Below are 23,152 nucleotides of genomic sequence, written 5' to 3'. Positions count from 1 at the left end.
ATAGGGAAAGAGAAGGCTCTTACCCTATGCAATGAATTAAAATTAAAAAATTCCCTAAACAGGGCTGCCTTTAGGTGTTTTCTAAATGTCGGGTAGTTGTTTATCTCCTTGACCTCCGATGGGAGGGCGTTCCACAGGGCGGGCACCACTACCGAAAAGGCCCTCTGCCTGGTTCCATGTAGCTTTGCTTCTCACAGTGAGGGAACTGCCAGAAGGCCCTTGGCGTTGGATCGATCTCAGTGTCCGGGCTAAACGATGGGGGTGGAGACGCTCCTTCAGGTATACAGGACCGAGGCCGTTTAGGGCTTTAAAGGTCAGCACCAACACTTTGAATTGTGCTCGGAAACGTATTAACCAAAGCAAGTATTCTACATTGCTGTATGCCCCCAAGTATCCAAGCGGTCTCCCCCTCCCCTTGGCTTCCTAAATGGCTCATTACCTTTCCTTTGTTTTCTTAATGGCTCATCTCCTAGGTGATTAGCTCATGAGGAAGCTGCCCTGGCTTATATTTTAACACTTGCTGGGTCCTGTCAGGAGTATGGGCAGGAGCCAGGCTCTGGGGCCTGTAGTGCTTTGCAGGACTGGGGCCTGCCTCAGCTTGTGCTGGAGAAGCAAGGAGTGGCCACTCAGGTGAGGCCTCAGCTTGTGCTGGAGAGGCAAGGAGTGACCACTCAGGTGAGACCACTTGATATCTCACTGCACCTGGTGGCAGGAGCTGGGAGGGATAAAAGCTCAGCATTTCCCTTTAGCTCTTTGCCACAGCAACACTATCCCTGCCTGGTTGCATCTGGCCTCTTGCCCCTTGATCCTTGGACCCTCGCCTTTGCCGATGCCTTGATCCTTGACCCTTGGACCTTTGCCTTGCCGACGCCTTGCTCCTTGACTCTCAGACCTTTGCCTCTGCCTTGCTCCTTGACCCTGCGACTGCCTGCTGCTGGACCCTCAACCCTGCACCTGTTCCTGCTTCTATACCACCATCTTGCCTCTGGTCCTGACGTCCTCAGCCAGGGCTTCAACCACCCGCTGACCGGACCGTGACAGGTCCAGAGTTTCGTGAGGCTTGATTAAATTCCGATGCTTATTGGAATTTAGACGTGCCTCACACCCACAAAATCATAACAATATAGTTTCAGAGTACACCAACCTTAGTTTGAGATAGTAAAGAAGACTGGTTTAACACGGGGGTGAGGAACCTCAATTCCAGGGGCCGAATGTGGCCCTTCATGTCTGTCTGCTTTTGGCACTCTCCCCACATGCACCTGCTCCCCAGGCCACACTCCCTCTTCCCAGACCATGAGCTTCACCAGCCTTGCTTGCCCTACTCCTTGACTATTTCTGCCTGTCTGGGCTGTCTCATTGAACTCAACAATGGTTCTTGCTTGCCTGGATGGAGAGAGGTGTGTGAGCGTGTGTAGAAAGCATCCCATTGTACAACGGTAAAGTTTGCCTTGGTTGTTCCATCCACTTTTGCTTCTGGCCCCACCTACCACTGGCATGCACCCCCCACCCCCTACTGAAGGTTGTCCAGAAGGGAATGTGGTCCTCAGGCATCCCTACTCCTGGTTTAATTCAGGGCCCGTTCTCTTTTTCTTCATAGGCTTCTAAATCCTATACTCCAAAATCAGGTTTCAGAAATCTGAAACCCCGAATGCGCCATTCACAAAGCCTGTGATCACTGTGGGCAGGTCTCAACGACAAACTTATAAATCCTGCTTTATGCCAGTTGAATGACCTTCCCCCAGCATTCTCACTTAGGGCAGGAAACTGTCTGTCAAAGCTCAGTGGAAAAAAAGGGATGGCAGTTGAACCAGTTTAAGAAGCCTCCAGTTTTTTTCCTTTATCCAAATCTTTTATCTCCATAGTGCTTCATGGCCCAAAGTAAAACAGGGCATGTGAGGGGGTTTATCTGTGTTTGTTTAGGCTTTTGGTGGTGAGGATAGGCAGATCAATCAATTTCTTTGTTCTCCATTTTCCCAGTCTTAAATTCAGTTCTCCATATTTCTGCATCACTCTGAATTTTTTTTAAACAGTCCTCATAAAAATTCACCAGCATTTGGGTGCAAATTTATCATACACATTTTGTGTGTAATTTTGCTTTATATACACTTTTTTGCATGCATCTCCCCCCAATACAGGGCATTTTCTGTTATTTTCACTAAAATATACACATTTTTATGCATCCTTTCCACCAATGTACACTTTTTAAAGCATTATTTGGTTGGAGAACTGTCACAACATTTGGGAAAGTGTGCATTTTGAATGACAGCTGTGTTTCAGTTTGCATATTGTTTTGGAATTAGGCAGGTCTGCATTAAAAATCAAACAGAATCAAATTTTTACCCATCCATTATTTGCTGGGCAGATTTTAAAGCTGAACCTTGAACTTGACTCAAAGGGACAGGGTAGCACCAAAAAAGTAAAATATAATCTCAGGATATAAATCCGAAGGCAGAGAATTAAAGCATGGTAGTATGCTTGTCCTATTAGAGAAATAAGATATTGAGCGAAAGTGGTGCCACGAGTGATGAAAAAACAACAAAAACGAATAAATGCAGAATAGTGGGTGGCTAGCTCCTTGGATATAAATTTAGCATATACTTCATCGTCTGGTGTGGGTTTGAGAAAGATGATCTTCACGCCTCCACAGTAGCTACTTCAAAAAAACACTGTAGGCAGAGCAAATAAGAAGTCTTGCCCTTAGCACATATTTCAATAATGGAGCAAAGTACTAAAGAATCAGATAGCAATATTTGGTGGACTATGTAATGGCTAAGTGTGACGACCCGTGTCCCACTCTCCCTTACTATCACTGCGACACAGGAATCCAAAGGGGAAAACACCCACCCTCTGCTCCTACCGCCTCAAAAATCAACCCCTTTTACTGATGGGTTTCTTAGTAAGGAGTGCCTTCCAGCTTGCGTGACCTGGTACCCTAAGAAACTCTAGGCTGTCCCACGGAATAACCCCTTTGCCTCCAGTAATGGGTCTCCCTCAGTTGGATTCCCCACTGTAGAAGTTTGCCCTATGCACTCTGGCAACTTCTTGGCACCTCAGGTTACCCTTCTAAGCCTCCTCCGTGTAACTTCAGGACACAAACTGCCACCTCCCTGCCTGAGGTGAGTTTTGCCCTCTCTTGAGCCACCACGGTTGTGAGTCCTGGTACCTCGCTGGAAAAATAAAGACGGACCTCTTTTTGGCAAAAAACAGAGATGAAGTTTTATTGTGCTAAAAACATAGGTGATTCTTTAACGTGTCATTTATTAATTAGCTTTGTTCCAGTTGTACAAAATAAACTCAGTCAAACATTTAACTTTAAGTTTTCCTAGCCTCTTAACTGACTTCATACAAGCCACCACATAACACCACACCTTCCTCCCTCTCCCTCCTAACTGACCAAACCGACACTCCCTCCTTTCAAACCGGGCACAGTCCCGCCCCCATCAGAGTTCTAAGTCAGTCAGGCTGGAGGTGGGTTAACTCTTTGCCAGCCGGGCAGAAATAAACATTTTAAAAAGTGCTTCAATTTGTCACATATCTCCCCCCACCACAAAGACATTGCGTCGGCTTGCTCTTAACTAACTAGAGCAATGCCAAAGCAATGGGCTTGGGGTCAAAAATACTTCAATGCATTCTATAACATTCATATTACAAAGTCAACTAAATTAACATCTCATAAACTTGTACACAGATAAACCATGTTTGGCATGTGTCAGATTATAACGCCTAAGCACAAATGTTCTGCTAGGGTTCCCACCACTTCATATAATAATTTGCACCAGCCTATACCTCTCAAAAAGTGCTTCAATTTGTCACACTAAGCATGGGGTGTTAAATGGGCTTTATGTGCTGTTTAATCAGCTGCTCACAATCGGTGTAGAAGGCCTGACATCAGTGGGAGTGGGGGCCATGGATGGCCATTTGGGTGGTATACACAGTGTGAAAATAATAATAATAATAATAATAATAATAATAATAATAATAATAATAATAGAATGCTTCGAACATTCCAAATGGAAACTGTGGAGAAGTGCTCATTGCCAGTAAAATTGCAAGTCCAGATGTGCAGCCAAAACCCCTTTGTATTTAGAGTTGAAGAGAAACCAGAGTTTCATCAGAGGCCTCGTTTCATCAGAGGCCACCTCATTCATTCACCTCCAAACGGAGCCTCCCAAAATCTCACTTGGATTCTCAAAACGGCTGCAAGAAGACAAAGCTACAGCACCAAATGTCACATCAAGTTCAAAATACTGTTGGGAGCTTAGCCAGGAAATGCAAGAAGGAACTTAGGAAATTTCTGCATGACAAAATCCTCCTTTATGCTTTGAAATGGAGTAGCTTATATTAGTGGTTAATCCCACAGCATGGTAAACAGCAGAAGATCTGAATCATCCAACTTCGGTCAGACAAGATGTGCCGCTTATTCCATGTTCTGTGAGATTCCTAGGCTTTGCCCATGTGGCACATGTGCCAGGGACATTGCTCTGAGAAAGCTCCCTTTGTGAAAAGTCATGACTCCAGGCTTATTTGTGGGCAAAGCAGGGTCTATGTCGTGGTTGAAGCTGGAGCTGCATGGCAAAACCAAGTATCTTTCCAGGATGTCTTACAAAATCAGCCCAACTTCCTCTTTATGCGTCCTGACTGCAGAAAGCCTTCTCTCATTAAATTTCACCTCCCTTTTTCGAGGGTTGTAAAGACCAGGGCATCAAGTACCATTTTATGTTGTGAATCGCCCTGGCATCTGCAGATGAAAGGCGGTATACAAATTTAATAAATGATAGGTAAAGGTAAAGGGACCCCTGACCATTAGGTCCAGTCGTGACCGACTCTGGGGTTGCGCGCTCATCTCGCATTATTGGCCGAGGGAGCCGGCGTATAGCTTCCACGTCATGTGGCCAGCATGACAAAGCCGCTTCTGGCAAACCAGAGCAGCACATGGAAACACCGTTTACCTTCCCGCTATAGCGGTTCCTATTTATCTACTTGCATTTTGATGTGCTTTTGAACTGCTAGGTTGGCAGGAGCTGGGACCAAGCAACGGGAGCTCACCCCGTCACAGGGATTCGAACCGCCGACCTTCTGATCAGCAAGCCCTAGGCTCAGTGGTTTAGCCCACTCCTGCCAACCTGGCAGTTCGAAAGCACATCAAAATGCAAGTAGATAAATAGGAACCGCTATAGCGGGAAGGTAAACGGCGTTTCCATGTGCTGCTCTAGTTTACCAGACTTTGCTGGCCACATGACCTGGAAGCTGTACATCGGCTCCCTCAGCCAATAATGCGAGATGAGCGCACAACCCCAGAGTTGGTCACGACTGGACCTAATGGTCAGGGGTCCCTTTACCTTTACCTTTAACCATAGAATCATAGAACTGTGGAGTTGGAAGGGACCTCATGTCACCTAGTCCAACCCCCTGCAATGCAGGAATCTCAGCTAGATCATACATGGCAGATGGCTACTCAACCTCTGTTTAAAAATCTCCAAGGAAGGAGAGTCCACAGCCTCCTGAGGGATACCATTCCACCATCGAACAGCTCTTACTGTCAGAAAGTTATTCCTGATGTTGAATTTGAATCCTTTTTCTTGTAACTTGAAGCCATGGGTCCAGGTTCTACCCTCCAGAGAAGAAAACAAGCCTGCTCCATCATCCATGTGACAGCCCTTGGGATATTTGAAGATGGCTATCAGTCTCTTCTTTTCCAGGCTAAACATACCCAGCTCCTTCACGCGCACCTTATAAGGCTTAGTTTCCAGACCCTTGATCATCTTGGTTGCCCTTCTCTGCACACGTTCCAGCTTGTCAACATGCTTCTTAAATTGTGGTGCCCAGAATTGGACACATTATTTCAGTTGTGGTCTGACTAAGGCAGAATAGAGTAGGACTATTACTTCCCTTGATCCGGACACTAGACTTCTGTTGATGCAGCCAAGAAGAGCATTGGCTTTTTTGCTGCTGCATCACACCGTTGACTCATGTTGTGGTCTTCCAAGACCCCTAGATCCTTTTCACATGTACCCGCTACAACCAGTCAACCAGCTACAAATCCACCTAACAGTTACCTCATTCAACCCACATTTTACTAGCTTCCTTGAAAGAATATCATGGGGGATTTGGGCAAAAACCTTGCTGAAATCAAGATACACTACATTCACAGCATTCTCCTGATCCACCAATCTTGTAACACTATTTAAAAAAAGGAAAGAAAGGAGATAGGACTGGCATGACTCATTTTTGAGAAACCCATGCTGGGTCTTAGTAATCACAGCATCCTTTTCTAAGTGCTCACATTTTAATTATCTGTTCTATGACCATTCCTGGTATTGACAATAAGATAACTGGTTGGCAGTAGTTACATGGATCTTCATTTCCCCCCTGTTCAAAAATGGGGATAACATTTGCCTGCTTCCCGTCCTTAGGGACCTCACCTGTTCTCCCAAAATTCTCAAACATCATAGACAGAGGCTGTGAGATTACACCCGCAAGCTCCTTTAGTACCCTTGGGTACAGCTCATCAGGCCCTGGATTTGAATTCATTTAAAGTAGCTAGGTGTTCCTTTACCACCTCTCTTCCTAGATTGGACTGCAGCATCCTCACTTATTTTGTTATTACCAGCTTGGGCAGTGCTTTCCTTTTGTGTTTTTTTCAGTAGAGGAGGCGTTTCCTCTGAACTTCCCTATTGTTTTTACATTACAGTTGCACCCTGGAAGTCGAATAGAATCCGTTCCAGGAGTTCTTCTTGACTTCCAAAATGTTCGGAAACTAAGGCAAAGCTTCCGATTGGAAGCTCCTGCAGCCAATCAAAAGCCATGGAACCCGCGTTGGATGTTCGGGTTCTGAAGAAGGTTCGACTTCCAAGGTACAAATGTATAGGAAGAAAAAGATTTCCACAAGTTCCTGTGTTACAACCTAGACAGAATAGAGTGGGAGTCACAACCTAGACAGCATCTTAAAAAGCAGAGACATCACCTTGCCGACAAAGGTCCGTATAGTTAAAGCTATGGTTTCCCCAGTAGTGATGTATGGAAGTGAGAGCTGGACCATAAAGAAGGCTGATCGCCGAAGAACTGATGCTTTTGAATTATGGTGCTGGAGGAGACTCTTGAGAGTCCCATGGACTGCAAGAAGATCCATTCTTAAGGAAATCAGCCCTGAGTGCTCCCTGGAAGGACAGATCGTGAAGCTGAGGCTCCAATACTTTGGCCACCTCATGAGAAGAGAAGAATCCTTGGAAAAGACCCTGATGTTGGGAAAGATGGAGGGCACTAGGAGAAGGGGACGACAGAGGACGAGATGGTTGGACAGTGTTCTCGAAGCTACGAACATGAGTTTGACCAAACTGCGGGAGGCAGTGCAAGACAGGAGTGCCTGGCGTGCTATGGTCCATGGGGTCACGAAGAGTCGGACACGACTAAACGACTAAACAACAACAACAAGTTCCTGCGTTAAAAATCAAACAGGGGTGACTTTGTTGATCTCTACCACATATGTAGGGATTCTATTTTTAAAATGGCACTCCTAATAGTTTGCATTTGCCCTAACAAGCAGAAAAAGTGAGAGGAAGAATGTGGCCTGCAGACTAGAACTTATTGATTGGGTCACATGGCTAATTACTTTGCAGGTCAAGTTGCAAGCAAGTATCAGAACTACCCAGGATTAGCAGCAGGAACCACAACCAGAATTGAAACCAAGGTGGAATCTAGACATATATAAATAACCCTGTGAAAATGCATTTTATTTTTTATTTTTTTGAAAAATATATTGAATTTGCAAAAACTATCTTGTTCTACAGGTAAGCATGGCAGGTACTTAATCTCAGGCCAAATATCTTTTTAAAATAAACAGCCATAATGTTTTTCAAGCTTTTAGAAGTACAGCAAGTGAGAAGTGAGAATAGTAATAAATTGAACAAAGCCACCAGCAAACTAACTCCTGTAAATATGGTACAGTTGCTGGCTACATGCTTGCCTAAAAAGTGGGCAGGGGGGGGGGGTCGTGACTTTATAGATTGTCACTCTTCTGCTTTGTTTCTTGACTCATCAGTAAATAAATTATACCCCTTGTTCTCACAAGCAGCTACAAGTCAAATGATTTACAGCTGCTTCTCTCTATTTTCATAAGCCTGCTAAATAAATCTGTTGCACATTACAAGGAACAATTCACATCCCACATCCTTATAAAACAAATTTAGAACCATTAAGAAGCTTCCCATTTGACTTCCAATAGAAGTTTAATTGCATCACAGTTTGAAGCCAATAGGCCTTTAGATAAAAAATAAATAAACAGAAGAGAGGGGAGTTTGGAGCAGATGCCAAAACTGCAGAAGGACTTGGGATTCTATACGCCTTTCTTCCCAATATTAGTTCGCTGGCTCGCAGAACTGCCACATTTAACTGCTTGCCAAAAATAATCATTACCATATGAAAGGGTTTCATTTAAGTCCCTTCTAAATCTATTAGTAAATATTCATTTTGCCAGGAATCTGGAAACAGGCAAAATGATAAAGTTCAGATGATGCGCTCACAGGACCATACGGCTTGAAAAATGTTGCTGCTTCCGTGTTGATGAAACTTTTAAAAAATGTGAGCAATGCGATTTCGTAAGGATCACACACTTAACTGTGAAATTTCTTTTCCTCAACAGCTGCCGCTTTACTGTAGCCCATGAGTCCAGAGAGGACCATATATCTGCCCTTTCTCAGGGCATTGGCATATGGCCAAACATCATAGACTGCAGCCAACAGGAAGGGAGTTTAGTAAGATGCTGAGCAAATAATTCTTAACAAATATGCTATTCAGTGAATTATCCTTATTTCCCGATGAAGATTGCAATTTCCAGCCTACTTATGGTTTCGAGGATCACTCATTCATGCTATGCTAAGTTTGGCTTGGCTGCAGACTTCAGAATATATCTCTGCCTCAAATGGAGGCATATTACACTATGGACTTAGCTGTCAAAAACTCACAGGAGGAAACATAAGTTATGGAACTATGATGGCCTACAAACCAGTTACAATACATCCAGGTCCTTAGATGTCTCACAGCACACGGAAGTGTCTACCTGTGTTTGATGTTCCAGTTTGACAACTGACAACCTGCCCTCCTACATTACCACTAAGGCCCAGATCCATAAGTGAAAAGCCCAGCTATGGCATGCAAGGGACACATGCCCAACGAGGGGCTTGGGCTGCAAACCTATGGGCACATATATTTAGGAGTTAGCCCACTGGGCAACTGCAAGAAGCATCCAGAATGTTAAAGCTAGTTTTCCTCAGGCTGGCGCATGTTAGGGCTGGGTGATATATCAATATATTGTCCAAAACTGGTTTGAAGTCCACATCGTGATATCGGTTTCATAATTTTTGACCTGGCTATAGATCACGAAACATGATGTGTATGCTATGCAAAAATCAGGATGCAAGAAACACCATGAGGCCAGCTGGTGTCTCTACAGAGCTCCGTCTTTATTTAGCACATCATTGATATATCAGCATTATTATTATTTATTCAACTTATACATCAGTATATATATATCAGTATATCACAATGTTGATCTGGTGATATATTGTGGTGTTGAAAACTAGATATCTCCCAGCCCTAGTGCATGTATTCTGTCAATACCAGAGAGACATTTGACAGTCCAACACTTTCTTTTGTTTGTGTGTTTTACAGATAACCACCCCTAAGTGTGTAGTTGTGGACGTACCGCTTGCTTGCTTAGTAGTTTCACTGTATCTGCAAGGATTTGTAACTAGCCAATGGTTAAGGATGTTCCCTGAAACACAAGGAGATGCACAAAGCTTTGACTTAAGGTATTCTCTCTCCAGAATGAAACTATGCAGATGCTTGGCTGGCATTTGTTGCCATCTGGGTGACCTCAGAAACTATCTAGAGGCAAGAAACCCAAGGGCAAAAGGAATGTCTCCGGCAAACAGGAGAGTGCTTAAACATTCCTTCTTTCCTCTTGTGGCCAAAGCTGTTTGCATCTAAGAAGTGAAAGATTCAGGGCAAATACAGTTATCAGAACTGAACTTGACAGTGGCCACGAAGACTGTAGGAGTGTTTTCTGAAAAGCAGTTCCTGTGTCTCTGTAAGAAGGCAAAAACAGGATCCTAAAAGTATAGGATAGGAGACTCTGAGATGGTTCACACTTATTTACATGGACACACAGAACGCAACCCTGTTTTTCCCCTGCTTCCTCAGTCCTGGGTGTGACCCAGTACCAGCTGCTTGCTGAATATTTTCAATCCCAAAGCAGGGAACAGTAAAAGAAAGTAATAAATGTATTGGGGGGGAATAACAAAACACAAAAATTCAAAAATCATTAAATCAGGTCCAATAAATAACAGTGACTTAGCAGCTGCATCATAAGGCAAATGAAGCTAAGCCACAATGAAGACAACAATTAGAAAACAGATGTGAGAAGAACCAAGTCTCTCCTCCTGCAAACCCATTCCCTGGGCTCTTTCCACCACACTGCCTCTGGAACATGGCAACAAAATGTGCAGCATCCCAAATTCAGTGAAGCTGCCAGCCATATATTGTGGCGTGACAAATGGCTCAAGTTCCAAGTAGGTTAAAAAATCATTATAAAAAAAGGTGGGCCTCTGTACATGGCTGAAGGGTTGGATTCCGCTTAATGAGTCACAAATGATGGGAGCCTTTTTTGAAGCATCAGTGAAGTCAGTCCTGATGATCTCAGCGCAACACGTGCTGTCTGTGAGGAGGACACGATTTGTAAAATTGGCCAGGTTTGCAGCAACTGCTCAAAATTTGAGGAAAATGATTTGTTATTATTATGTACAGATAACTTGCAACTTGGGACCCAGGTGGCGCTGTGGTTAAACCACTGAGCCTAGGGCTTGCTGATCAGAAGGTCGGCGGTTCGAATCCCTGTGACGGGGTGAGCTCCCGTTGCTTGGTCCCAGCTCCTGCCAACCTAGCAGTTCGAAAGCACGTCAAAATGCAAGTAGATAAATAGGTAAACGGGAAGGTAAACGGCGTTTCCATGTGCTGCTCTGGTTTGCCAGAAGCGGCTTTGTCATGCTGGCCACATGACCTGGAAGCTGTACGCCTTGGCCAATAATGCGAGATGAGCGCGCAACCCCAGAGTCGGTCACGACTGGACCTAATGGTCAGGGGTCCCTTTACCTTTACCTTTAACTTGCAACTTATGCACATTTAACTTGTGTGCGTGCAGCTTTACATGCCTGGCAATTTTTTTTTAAAAAAGGAAAGGGAGCAGGGACCTCTGGGAAAAAAAGACAACCAAACCCACCCACTATGGAACCCAGTGTGTTTTGACTACGGTTTTGGCTTTATGCACAATCCCCTGTGTAACTTCAGAGTTGCCTGTATTGCAGTATTGTTGTGATTTATCTTTGTAGGCTGCCTTGTGGAGATGCGGATTATATTTACAAAAAAGCAAATAATCTCTTGTATTTGTTCGGACTAATCCTTAGTTTCCCTCTAGAGTTGCTCTACCCAAGAGAACTGGGGAGCAAGGTGAAGAACTGCAGTGCTTCTTCATTTACCTTCCAAGTCCTGGACTGCAGAATCCGGGACCGGCAGCCGTGTGACACCGGAAGTTGCGTCGACGTAACTTCTGGTGTCGCTTTGCCCTTCTATGGGCACCAAAAATGGCCACCGCCGGCTTCAAAAGTAGCTTCTACACATGACTGGAAGTGCATCGACGCAACTTCCGGTATTGGCCGCCCATCTATGGGCACCAAAATGGCCGACGACGACACCGGAAGTCGCATCTACGCACTTCCGGTCATGCGTAGATGCGACTTTTAAAGCCGCCGACGGCCATTTTTGTGCCCATAGAAGGGCAAATCAGAAAAAAATGGCCGCCGGCAGGAGAAAATAACGGAGAAAAACAGGAGACAAAGTGATACGGGGGACCACCGGGAAAAGGTAAGAAAAAACGGGGGTTTCCCGGGAAAAACGGGAGACTTGGCAGCTATGTTCTTCACATATGGAATAATTGCAGCTGCTGGGGTCAGCCCTCTTCATGCCTGGCTCATAAGCCCAATGAGACACTTGACTTCCCACTGTTGGAACCAGAATGCTGGGCTGTATGGACCCTTGAAAGCATTTTTTTTGTATTCCGTGAGTGACTTAAAGCAATAGATTTGGTAACACGCAAAGTGGCCATCAGATTCGTGGTAGCTATGTTCAGGATTGGTGCCTCCTCGTTTATCTGAAGCCGAGCTGGCCTTTGTATGCTTTAGATCTCCCCTCAGCTCCTCTCATAACTGCACCTTGTCAAGAAAAGCTTCTGTGGATTTTGTGCAGCGGGACTTGAAAGGGTTTGAAGTTGCTTGGCATGAAGAAGACGGCAAGCTGCGTCAACTTCACTCCTCAGGCTGTTTTCAGCTTTTGTTCTTTACACTGGAGAAGAAGTGAGTGTCACTTGAAGTTACAAAACATGAATGGGCTGGATGTGGCTGTTTATGTTCTCTTATCTCTCTGCTTTCAAAGTGACAACACCATCTGTTGGAAACTTTATGGTGCAAGTCAGTACTCCGCTAGAAACAAAAGTTTTTACTTAATGTCGCATTAATATTCGTGAGGTGATTTACTGTATGCCGTGCAGCAACGCACATCTGTTTTCAGCCTTCCTGAGGAACCTTGGGTCAACGAGTACTGTAAAACGTTGCAGTTGGGAATACTTAGCATTATTAAATCTGGTGTCCTGGTTCTCTTCGTGCTGCCAGACAAAGATGATGAAATGGCAGTGTGCAGTCAGCACTAATTAGGAAACCCTCATCTTTTACATGCTTCCCTGGGAGAGGGAAAGGATAGAAAACCACTCCAGTCCATTTGAAACATTTGTTCATGGAAGCGCTTTTCCAGTTTAGCTGGTGGCCATATGTCCAGTCCGCTGAAATCCCCCATGGGGGGGCAGCAGTTTCGCAGCCACAGGAGCATGGAAGAAGTAGCGTACGAGACAAATGGGCCACTGAGTTTGCCAGGAGCACCCTGCATGAAGCCAGTGGCACATTTCTTTTACCTGCTGCGTAGTCAGACTGCTCATATATTTGTTCCTAGTAAGGATGGCAGCCTGGGGGATTTTAGCATGTATGAACTAGGCCCTAGACAAGCTGTTGAGATGGAATGGCACTGAACATTCCAGGGCTGATGAGGCATGAAATGGAGTTTCCTGTTCAAAAACAGATGGGGAGCTTTGCATCACAAAATAGCGAGACCAAAAGACCATATAGCCCATCAGTTCTTAAACTTTTGTTGTACAGGGGGACCACTGTTATGGTTTGCTTCTTCTTTGTGAACCTCCACAAAGTATAGGAAATGATACAGACGGTGGAATAAAAGCATCCCAGAAGTCTCCAGCCAAACACGTGGAGAGCCCTCGAGGGTGCTGAATAAGCACTTGCTCTACCACTGCTTCCAGGCTTCCCAGAAATATTATGTTGGAGAAAGTGGTGAGGGTGGCAACCTCAGACACTTTGTTCCTGATGGTGAGAATGGCGTATAAGTCCCTGCATCTGCCATGGGGAAAGATGCTCTGCAACACCCATCTCTTCCTTCCACCTGTTCCAAGGTAAGTTTCTGGGGACACTGGGGCTAAGAGAGACAGCAGTCAGCTCACAGGTTCACTGTCTTGTTCACAAATCGTGTCGTCCTCCCAGAGAGCACGCGTTGCGCCGAGATCTTCAAGTCTGACCTCACTGGTGTGTGGGTGGGAGCGATTGGATAGCCACAACAACCCGATTGGAGGTCCCTTTTTTGCTGGGGCAAATCTGGCCAATGGGACCGTGTCATGCATCAACTGAGGGACCCATATATACCACCACACATTGCATTGAGCTTCCTCTTTTCGCTTCGTGCATCGGATCACCTGCCAACCCCTCCCTATATTTAGGGTCTTGCTATGACCTTGCTATGCTGTCGTGGGTCGCCTGTTTTGGAGACAGGGGCCCGATAGGAATTTTCCCGATTGGCTGGTGCCACTTGGGTTTTTCCTGCCGCGTAGCAAATCGTCACAACTTTGTAAGGTTTGGCAGTTAGGCATTGGTTCAATGGTGGTGGAGGGGATGTAGATAGGCTGTGCCCGCCCCTCCAATGCTAGGTTATTCCCTTAAGGGAATCCAGAGGCTCGTCTTGCTTTTGTCCGATCCCCTTCCAGGGGTTAGGGCCACGCCAGAGCCCCTGGGAGCATTTGGGGTGAGCTTGAGTCTGATCCTGGTCCAATGCTCCCCCAGGATGTTTTCCCTTACTGATGTCTGCCGGAGTCCAGGCGTCAGCGCCGCCCTGCTGAGGTCAGGTGCAGCTATTTGGGAATCAATGCCTAAGCAAACCACTCACGATCTGTAATCAATAAAGATGTGGCCAAAATTATGCCAATAACGTAATCTAAACTCTGTGCCAATTGTGTCTTTATTTATTGGGGGAGGTCTTGGGGTCTTAACATGCAAAAATCATGCAATTGGAATATAATTTTGAGCTTGATCAAAAGCATCAAGTTTTTGTCTGACTGTGTACATATGGACTAAGTTACAAAAGAGAGTGGAAGTAAACAGTGATTAGTACAATTGCATTCTTAGAGGATTCAAGAATGTCACAGAAACACATATAAGTTCCGATTATCATTCCTGTTTGTATTCACACTCCATATAAGCTCTCGCCATAATACAATTCTCACCTTTCCAAACACTATGAACAGCCGTGTGTGTGTGTGTGTGTGTGTGTGTGTGTGTGTGTCTTTCTTTTCCCTTCCTTTGCTTTCCATGTCTGTTTCTCAAGTCTATATCTGCAGGCAGAGAAAAAGGCGTGTAAACAGATATAGTACGGCTTAATATAAATGTGCAATTGTCTCTGTGGGCCATGTGAATAATTGCAATTTGGAAGGCTTATCAGCGACAGACTAGACCACCAGAGTAGAATTAGATCCATGACATTAGGCTACCAAATAATAAGATGATGCTGAGGCCATTTTATGCAGCTTCTAGGATCTTGTTACAAGCCTATGAATTCCAACACTTACATTTCTCACGAAGTCAAAAGGAAACAAGTATGTGTTTTTTAAATGTTTTAAACACATTTTCATTTAAACGGTATTGTCTTGCCATTTTGGTTTTGGCTCCCCTGCTGGGCTCCTTTAAGAGGTCCCGCTGAGGCCCTTTGGGTAACCCAGAAGACTACCTTCTTCAGAAATAATGCCCAACACAACAGGAATGGGAGGAGATGTGTGACTTTGGGGGCAGGGCTAAGCCCCTTTTAACATGCTTGCACATGAGGAATTCCTGAAGAAGACTCAAGTGCTTTTCTTATCCTTTTATTTATTTAAAATATTTTTTTTAAAAAAAATTATTAAATGTTTTCTTGGTTTACAAAAGTCCACCCATTGTCTCTTTTTTCTAACCTGGAAGTGGCAGCAACTGCAATATAAGAGTCAAATTTAGTATGGTACTGAAACCTGACGTCCCATTTCCTCAAATGTCCCCTCTCCCCCAAGAAAGAGTTCTCTATGTTTCTTCCTTGTTCTCAGAGCACTTCAGAATTTCTTCCTAATTCCGGTTTGTATGGGGTAGATCTTACTATATCATTGTGAGATGGGCGAGGGTGACTTGTGTGGTTTTATTTCCATTAAATATTTTCCCAGCACCCTGCAGCCTCCCTGACTGCCTTCCTCATGACCAGACAATGTCTTCTCCTGTGCTATACCCAAAGTGTGGAGACCTGGGGAGGCTGGGGGGACCAAGGGCCTGAGACTGGTATTCTTACTTGTCTTGTTTTTAAGGGAAATCCTTCATTCCATCTTAAAGAAAAACCCCACCCATGAGAATTTCACTAAAATGTTCAAATGCAGTTTCTTTTCTCATTAGGTGATACAGGATGCTTCGGTAAAGCTCATTAACCCCATATGGAATAATGAGTGTTGCGGCCGGACCTAGCAGAAAAGACTGTGTGTGTGTTAAGGGGTGGGTCTAAGCTCAAAGAGAGAAGATGATTGGAGGGCTGAGTGTTGCTGGGGTAAATTGCGTGTATCAATTCCTTGATTGACAGGGCGAGTGCTTAAGTACTCAACGTCTTTCGTATTAAGCTCATTCCTGGCTAGTGATTTTACTCTCCCTCCCACCCACCTCCTTTTCTTTGCAGGTTTAGAGTGACCTTGCTATGGCGCCGCCTGTATCCAGGGGCCAGTAGGAATTTTTTCCAGTTGGCCGATTGGCTGTTGCCATCTGGTTTTTCGCCGACTGCTTAGCAATAATCACAACTTGTTAGGTTGGCAGGTTAGGCTTTGGTTGATGAGTTTGGGAGGGGCATCGCATGGAGGTGCATGCCCCTCAGTGTTGCTCTTATAGAAGTATTCTGTTAAAGGAATCCTGGGGCTCCGGGGCTCTAGTCCTTACACCCCCGCAATGGTGCGGGGCTGGGGCCAATACAGAGCACGAGCCTTGGGGAACATTTTTGGTGGGGGAGATGGCCTGGTCTCAGCTATCTCCTCCACCATGGGGTGTTCACTTGACTTTCCTTCCGTAGGAAGTCAGAGCTGGTCCTGTCCCACCGTGGGGCAGAAGATTAACCAATGCCTAAGGCCAACACTCAAATTAATTTGTAATTTTGAATAAAGTTGTGGCCAAAATTATGCAAAAAAAAACACCTAAAATAATGTGTCTGTCTGAGTTATTGGGGGGAATTTTCTGGGGGTCTTGGCACGCAAACAGGGAGGAGAAATTTTAATTGGAGCACTAGTGAGGGTAGGCTGGAACAAGGGTGTGAGGTGCCTATAGCAGAGTGGGTGCAGGCATGGCACTTGTTTGGTCATAGCTGCTATTGGAGCCTCAACAAGCATTCCTACTCCAGTAGACCATCCTTGAAGTTAATGCTATTTGTAAGATGCTTCTGAATCACGAATGGCTTAATGAAAACATGTACCAGGCACCAGTTACTGTATACTGTTCTTCTTAACAGGTTTCTGCATGTCAGTTTATCACCAAAAGCAATTATGAGGGAAAGTCGTGGCAAAATAGAAGATAAAGATGTTTGCAAAAATGCTAATATTTACAATGCATTCTCAAGAGTTCAGAACGTGACTGACAAGTTGCTGAGTGATAAGTGGGCTCTTTCTTACCCGAGTCTTAATGTTAGTCATTCTACGCAAGCAAAACAGATGGAAAGCCGTTGTTTAAGAAGTTACACCTCAGAAATGTACATAACTACCTAACACTTCATAATACTGTAAGTGTAACAAATCACTGGCCATCAACAAGACAATAAAAGACCAATCGGTGAAGGAAACAACTTATTACTTCAGAGTGGAAGGTATTATTTATGCCTGTCTCTCACACACACTTCGTTTTATTGCTTTCTGCAGTAACCTTTCTGGAAAGCCTGTTCAGCCATCTAACTAGTTGAGCATTTCTCTGCAGGAGTATTTGAGTAATGTCGACGGAAGTGAGCATTAAACACATTTTGGATGGGTGAAATATTTTAGCTTTCGAATTTCACAAAAAGCGAGCTTAAGTCATCCGAATCCCAACTATGTGTACTTCATGCCATGTCTGGAAACAAGTATAGAATTCAAGCTTCCATTCAAAAACAAGAGAATCTGCCCTCAGGCATCTCACAGAGAGAGGGGCAGTTTGCACAATCCAATTAGTGCATTGAGAATGGGCTGGGTTTGGCCTGTGGCAGAATCACTGTAATTTTTCTCTTAACCTTCCAGTACAATTTATTTTGGGTGTGTGTGTGTGTGTTAATGTCATAGTACAAATTGATGATCATCTTCCAAAACAACTACTCTATTCCGAACTTAAAAATGGAAAGTGTAATGCTGGTGGTCAACAAAAGAAGTTTAAAGACTGTCTCAAGGCAAATCTTAAAAAAATGTAGTATAAACACTGACAACTGGTATACACTGGCCTGCGAGCGCTCCAGTTGGAGAACAGCCTTTACCAAAGGTGTCATGGGCTTTGAAGACACTCAAACTCAGGACACAAGGGATAAAGGTGCTAAGAGGAAAGCACACTTGGCAAATCCACACCATGATCAACTCCCATCAGGAAACCAATGTCCCCACTGTGGAAGGATGTGTGGATCCAGAATTGGCCTCCACAGTCACTTACGGACTCATTGTTAAAACCATGTACAGTGAAGTCTGCTGCTTCAAATTGCTTGGGCCTCCCCTCCCCATTGGTCTGACCACCACAACCCAAGTTGCAGCCACTTGCTCATGATAAGTAGCTTGCACTATATGCTTTTGTAAAACACATGTGGAAAATGGACCTGACAAATTCTCATCATTTTGAAGAATGCATTGGGACGAATGCCAGCTGACTCAAGTACAACCAATATCTAGGAGAGACATTTTTTTTCATGTAAAAGAATTGCCAGAGTTATGATGTGCTACTGATTCCCTGCAATACTTGAAGAAAAACATAGTGAAATGCACTATTCATTTCACATTGGGAAAACATTTATGCTAGCAAGTGAATGCAGAAGCGTGAATACCAACACCACCTGAGCAGGAAGCCAGCCCAAACCGTCAACCAATGTACTGCTGTGTTGCAGAAGTACAAAAAGAGGTTTATTTATTTCAGACAATAGCACACGCACCTCAGACACAAAACTGCACACATTCAGTCTAAAGTTATGTCCACTTTATGGGAATTGAATGTTTTACATTGTGATAGTTGCAGGAGTGTATTATGTGTGGATGTCATTTTGAAATCAATGGGGTTTTACGCAACTGTCTGATTGCCGCAATTATTTCCAGCAAGGACAATAGTTTGGTTAATAGTTGCTAGGGTAATTTGAAATCCCTGTAACCAGATATTTCTTTTCATTTTTTATATATATTAAAAAGATGTTTATGGAGGGAATGAGGAGAATCAATCAAGCCATTTCCTTTCAGTGAGGACAATCGACGATTTGCTTGTTCAAATGATGAGACATTACTTTTACCTCTGGGCCAGAATGAAACTCGGATAGGACAGTAGAAATGCACACGGCAGGAATGTTCCACCAGCACTGCAAGCATATTTATTGGTGCCGATGTTTAGATTCAGACAAATCAGAAACCTATTTTCTTATGGGGTGCCCCATACAGCTGGGCTTCAGAGAGCTTTGTGGGGATGCGTTATATAAACCATAGTAAGCCGTGTATGATTTTATTAATCATGTAATTCTATCAATGTTTAATTGCTTTTTAATTTTTTTAAATATATGTGTTTAGCTGTTTTTGTTTTTATATAAGCTGTGTTGAGTTCTGTCAAGGAAAAAGGTGAGGTATAAACAAATAAACAAACAAGAAAATCAAACCTAATCTAGAGTACTGGTTGAGCAAAACACTTTGTTCCATCTTTCTGTTTTCTCCTTGCAATTAGCAGTTTGTGTCACTCTATGAAGCATAGTTGCAAACTCAAGGATGCATACTGAAGTTCGCAGTTTTCTCCTGTCATTCACCTGTCGCCACAACTAGAATCAAGCTGGTCAATGGAGTTTCCTCCTTCCACCCTCTTTTGAGGGCATGTCTAGCGTCGAAATGGGGGTTCTAACTCACAATAGTGAGTACAGAACCAGGGAATGGTGAGCAATTACTCTGATTCATATATGGCTATAAGCAGTCCACGGGATAGGTTTCAGATGCTAGGGAGGTTGTTAAGTGAGGTGGCCATATAATATTAAGCTACTTCAGCATGAGGTCCCCGGATTTCAATATAGCTGAAACCGAGAAATACGTTGCTGCCCCGGCAGCGTATCTCTTTTACCTTGAATCCAGAAACTCAAGAAGAGCCTTCACGCTCGCCCGAAGCTCGGCATTGCCCTCGCCAGTGCTGCTAGGCTCCTTCGGAAAGATCCCATATGAGCAGAGACTCTGCTCCTGCCCATTGGGGGAAGTAGGCAGCCCTGAGCATCTTTTTTTTTTAGATACCCTCTGTTCGATAAGGCACACAGAGATACCATCGCCCCCATTCTGGAGAGCCTGGCCGACCTCCCAGATAAGGCCAAACTAAAGGCCCTACTATTAGGAAAGGAGCAAAAGTTAACTCGGACAGTAGCCAGATTCTGCACGCAGATCTGCAGGACCAGTCTCCCACCCCACACCCCACCCCCAGAACAAGACAGCCATTGGAATAGCAAACTCGGTATTGGACTGTGGGAAGTAGTTCCTCCGCTCGGGTACGAAACTGAGAACTTTGAGCAGCACCAGGGGAAAGGCCAGCTGGACCCGCCCTCTGGAAACAGAGCCCCTTCGAACTCATAGACTCTAATATCCACCCTGAATGACAACCCCATAGCCTTGTAAAGCATTTTTATTTTTAATAGCTGGTATATGACCGTAATAAAGCTTGATTGATTGATATTAAGCTACTTATCAGTATCATCCCTGTGCAAAGCACATTACTCAGCTTCCGTAGTGACAAAAATATTACGTATCTTCAACACTCCAACTGGTGATCAGAAAGAAGAAATCTGAGAAACACTTTAAGATTAATGCAGCAGTTTTCTAATGTCTGAAGCCTAACCTGTTAAATAGTTTGATTGACTACAGTTTGGTTTGAGAAGAGTACTTGCCAAGCTGGGTGCCCTCCAGATGTTTGGACTACACCTCCCATCAACCCTGACCAGCACAGCTGCTGGGAGTTATAGTCCAAAGCATCTGAAGGGCACCAGCTTACTCAGAAGCAAAGTGCCCTGAACGACATGAGGTTTATTCCCAAGAACGTGAACACAGGTGTGGAGCCTTAACAGCCAGGACCCCTCTGTGCGTACTCAGAAGCAAGCCCCACACAGTTTGATGGGGCTTAGCTCCCAAGTAAATGTCTGTACACTCTCTTTTGGGTAAGCAGATACAGCTGCAGCATTATCGCCGTTAACTTGGTAAGAAGCCCAACTGAACACAATGAGACTTCCTTACACATGAATAGGATGAGGCTCAATGTAGATTTGGTATTTGGACATTTAAGCACCATCTGTTGCGACCATTGTAGTGCAAGTCAGGGTGCAGGCATGTTTACCCAGAGGTCCTGGGTTTATAACTTTTCAACATATGCTGCCTCTGCAAGGAACTAGGCAAATGCTCGGCCCTGGCCCTGCTCCCTAGAAGCCACAGGTTAGCCTCTCCATCAAAGCAGCTTTTGACCAAACCCCATCATGAGCAAATGAGAGTCTAACTTCCTGGGTTGCTGCAGGCATTCTGCAGAGATGAAATATCAGCAGATGCATGGTTTTAAACTCTGGGATTTGGGGAGATGAGGTGGCTTCTTTCTGACACTCTGCCTTCACTCTGCCTTCACTCAACCTGGAGAGTTGAGAAACAGTTCAGAAAGGCACAAATATTTTCTAGTCAAGTAACATTTGACTTTGGGCTATATATTTAAGCTGGAAGCAGACTGCTATTGGCAGTCAGTCAGCTTAATTACAGTGTGATGACACTTGTTCGTTTGGAAGATGATTCATCTGGTGGCTTAGGAATCCAACCCACCCCCCACTCTGCCAAATACCCAGACTAGATCCAAAAAGGGAGATTCAATTTAGCTTGCTAATTCTTAATGGGGATCGGTCTTTCAATGGCAGGGCAATATATACACAAGTTTGGGGTGGCCTAATGATTATTTTGAGGAGCACGGAAGTGCAAAATTGAGCTGCTTGCTTGGGCTGGTTCTTCCTGAATCAGGATGCAGCTTCACAATACAGAGAAGTCTCAGTACATCCCTCCCTGAACTTTACATTTTTAAGGGGTAAACTCCTAGAATTCAGACATCCCCACTTTGCACGGTAATTGAACATACCGGTACTCCAGGTGTGTGGTGCTTGCTGTGTTAGCTTCGTTCACCAGCTCATCCTAAAGAGACTGCTACATCACAGCATCTAGACTCGATCACACTTGCTGAGGGTGAACGTGAATGAAAGAGTTTCACTCTCTGCTGCCTGCATCTTCAAGACACACAGGTTCCTGGCTGGTTAAGTACAACCGCAGGTGCACGTGTTTGCCAAGAGTGGAAACGAAGCTGTCCCGTGAAGGCAAGTCTTTAAAAAAACGCCTGGGGGGAAATGGCACTTACGGCTGGTGGCACAATTCCATGCCAATGAGGGCATTTTTTCCTCTCTTTTTTTTTTTAAAAAAAGCATTTCACACACAAATACAGAAGTTGCCTTACCTTTATGTGACAGGCGTAACCTTGGCTGGCTTGTGTCTGTCGTGTGGCACGGACTCCAGAAGTCTAGGAAAACACTAGACAGTGCCAAAATGAAGAGGTCTGTAGCTGCCATGCTGCCCCAGAATAATGAGGATGTTCTTTGTTTTAATGGGTTAATAAATCGATAATAGCAAAGCTCAGAATTTCCACTTTTCACTCCGAAGAGTACTTAGATCTTTCCCACCCCAGGTTCCCCGTGGAGCATTTTATGGGAAATCCTTCAGGAGAAGAAATTCAGGGATCTCCAGAGAAACAGTCATTTTCTTCTTCCTCTTCTGGCAAAGATCATGAAAGAAAGGAAGAATGAGGAAGAAAAGAAGGCGCCCTCCCTAAGACGGTGGGGGTTTCTGCACAAGCAAGGCGTCAAGTGGGCTGCGTTGTTGCGTCTTGTTGGGCTCGGTGGCAGCAAAACTCTGCGACTCGAGTCCAGGAAGAGGCTGCGATTTTCGCTCGCTGCAAGGAAATTCCTTCAGAGGCGAGGGGGTGCGTGCGCGCAAGCGGGTGCTGGAGGAGAGAAGGCGAAGCAACCCTCTTCGGTCCTCTCCAGAACTCAGCCCCTTGCTCGGACTTGCCAAGCAACTCCTTCCTTCCCCCCCCCCCACCCCCGCCAATCCGCAGCTCACCTCCACTCCCTCCCTGCCTCCCTCTCCCTCTTTCCTTTGGCTAATTGGAACCGAGAAGGGCTCTTGCAGTTGTCAGATCCACCCTCGAGCAGGGATGCATGCAGCTTGCTTCCCTGCAGTCACTGGCAAAGTTCAGGGCGATTTGGCGAGATGCCGGCGCGGGGAGCGGCTTCTTCGAGGGAGCATCTCCGGCCACGTGCAGTTGTGCGCGCCCGGTCCTCGCGGAAACAGGGGTTGAGTGCCCAGCGATGGGGGCCACGTTTCTCTCTTCCCCGCCCCGCCACCCTCTGGGGAAATGCAGCAGGGAGCATGTTCCTAAAGCCCGGTTTGAGCCACCACCCGCCGAAAGCAAGCGATGCTGCC

General features: G+C 45.0%; 1 protein-coding gene across 2 annotated transcripts in view; it reads right to left on the bottom strand.

Moving 5' to 3' along the window:
• The window catches only part of SEMA3E (semaphorin 3E), a 159,515-nt gene extending 136,762 nt beyond the window's left edge, over positions 1–22,753 (bottom strand). For both annotated transcript variants that reach the window (XM_035138052.2, XM_035138053.2), the window contains exon 1: positions 22,128–22,753. In XM_035138052.2, the coding sequence (XP_034993943.1) occupies positions 22,128–22,239 (112 nt within the window). In that variant the 5' untranslated portion in view covers positions 22,240–22,753. The remainder of the gene's footprint in view (positions 1–22,127) is intronic.
• Positions 22,754–23,152: the final 399 nt, after the last annotated feature.

This window comes from Zootoca vivipara, chromosome 5, assembly GCF_963506605.1.
Source record: "Zootoca vivipara chromosome 5, rZooViv1.1, whole genome shotgun sequence".
NCBI classification, from domain to species: Eukaryota; Metazoa; Chordata; class Lepidosauria; order Squamata; family Lacertidae; genus Zootoca; species Zootoca vivipara.
Note: the sequence above shows the minus strand (reverse complement) of the source record. Positions and strands in the feature narration are given on the sequence as shown.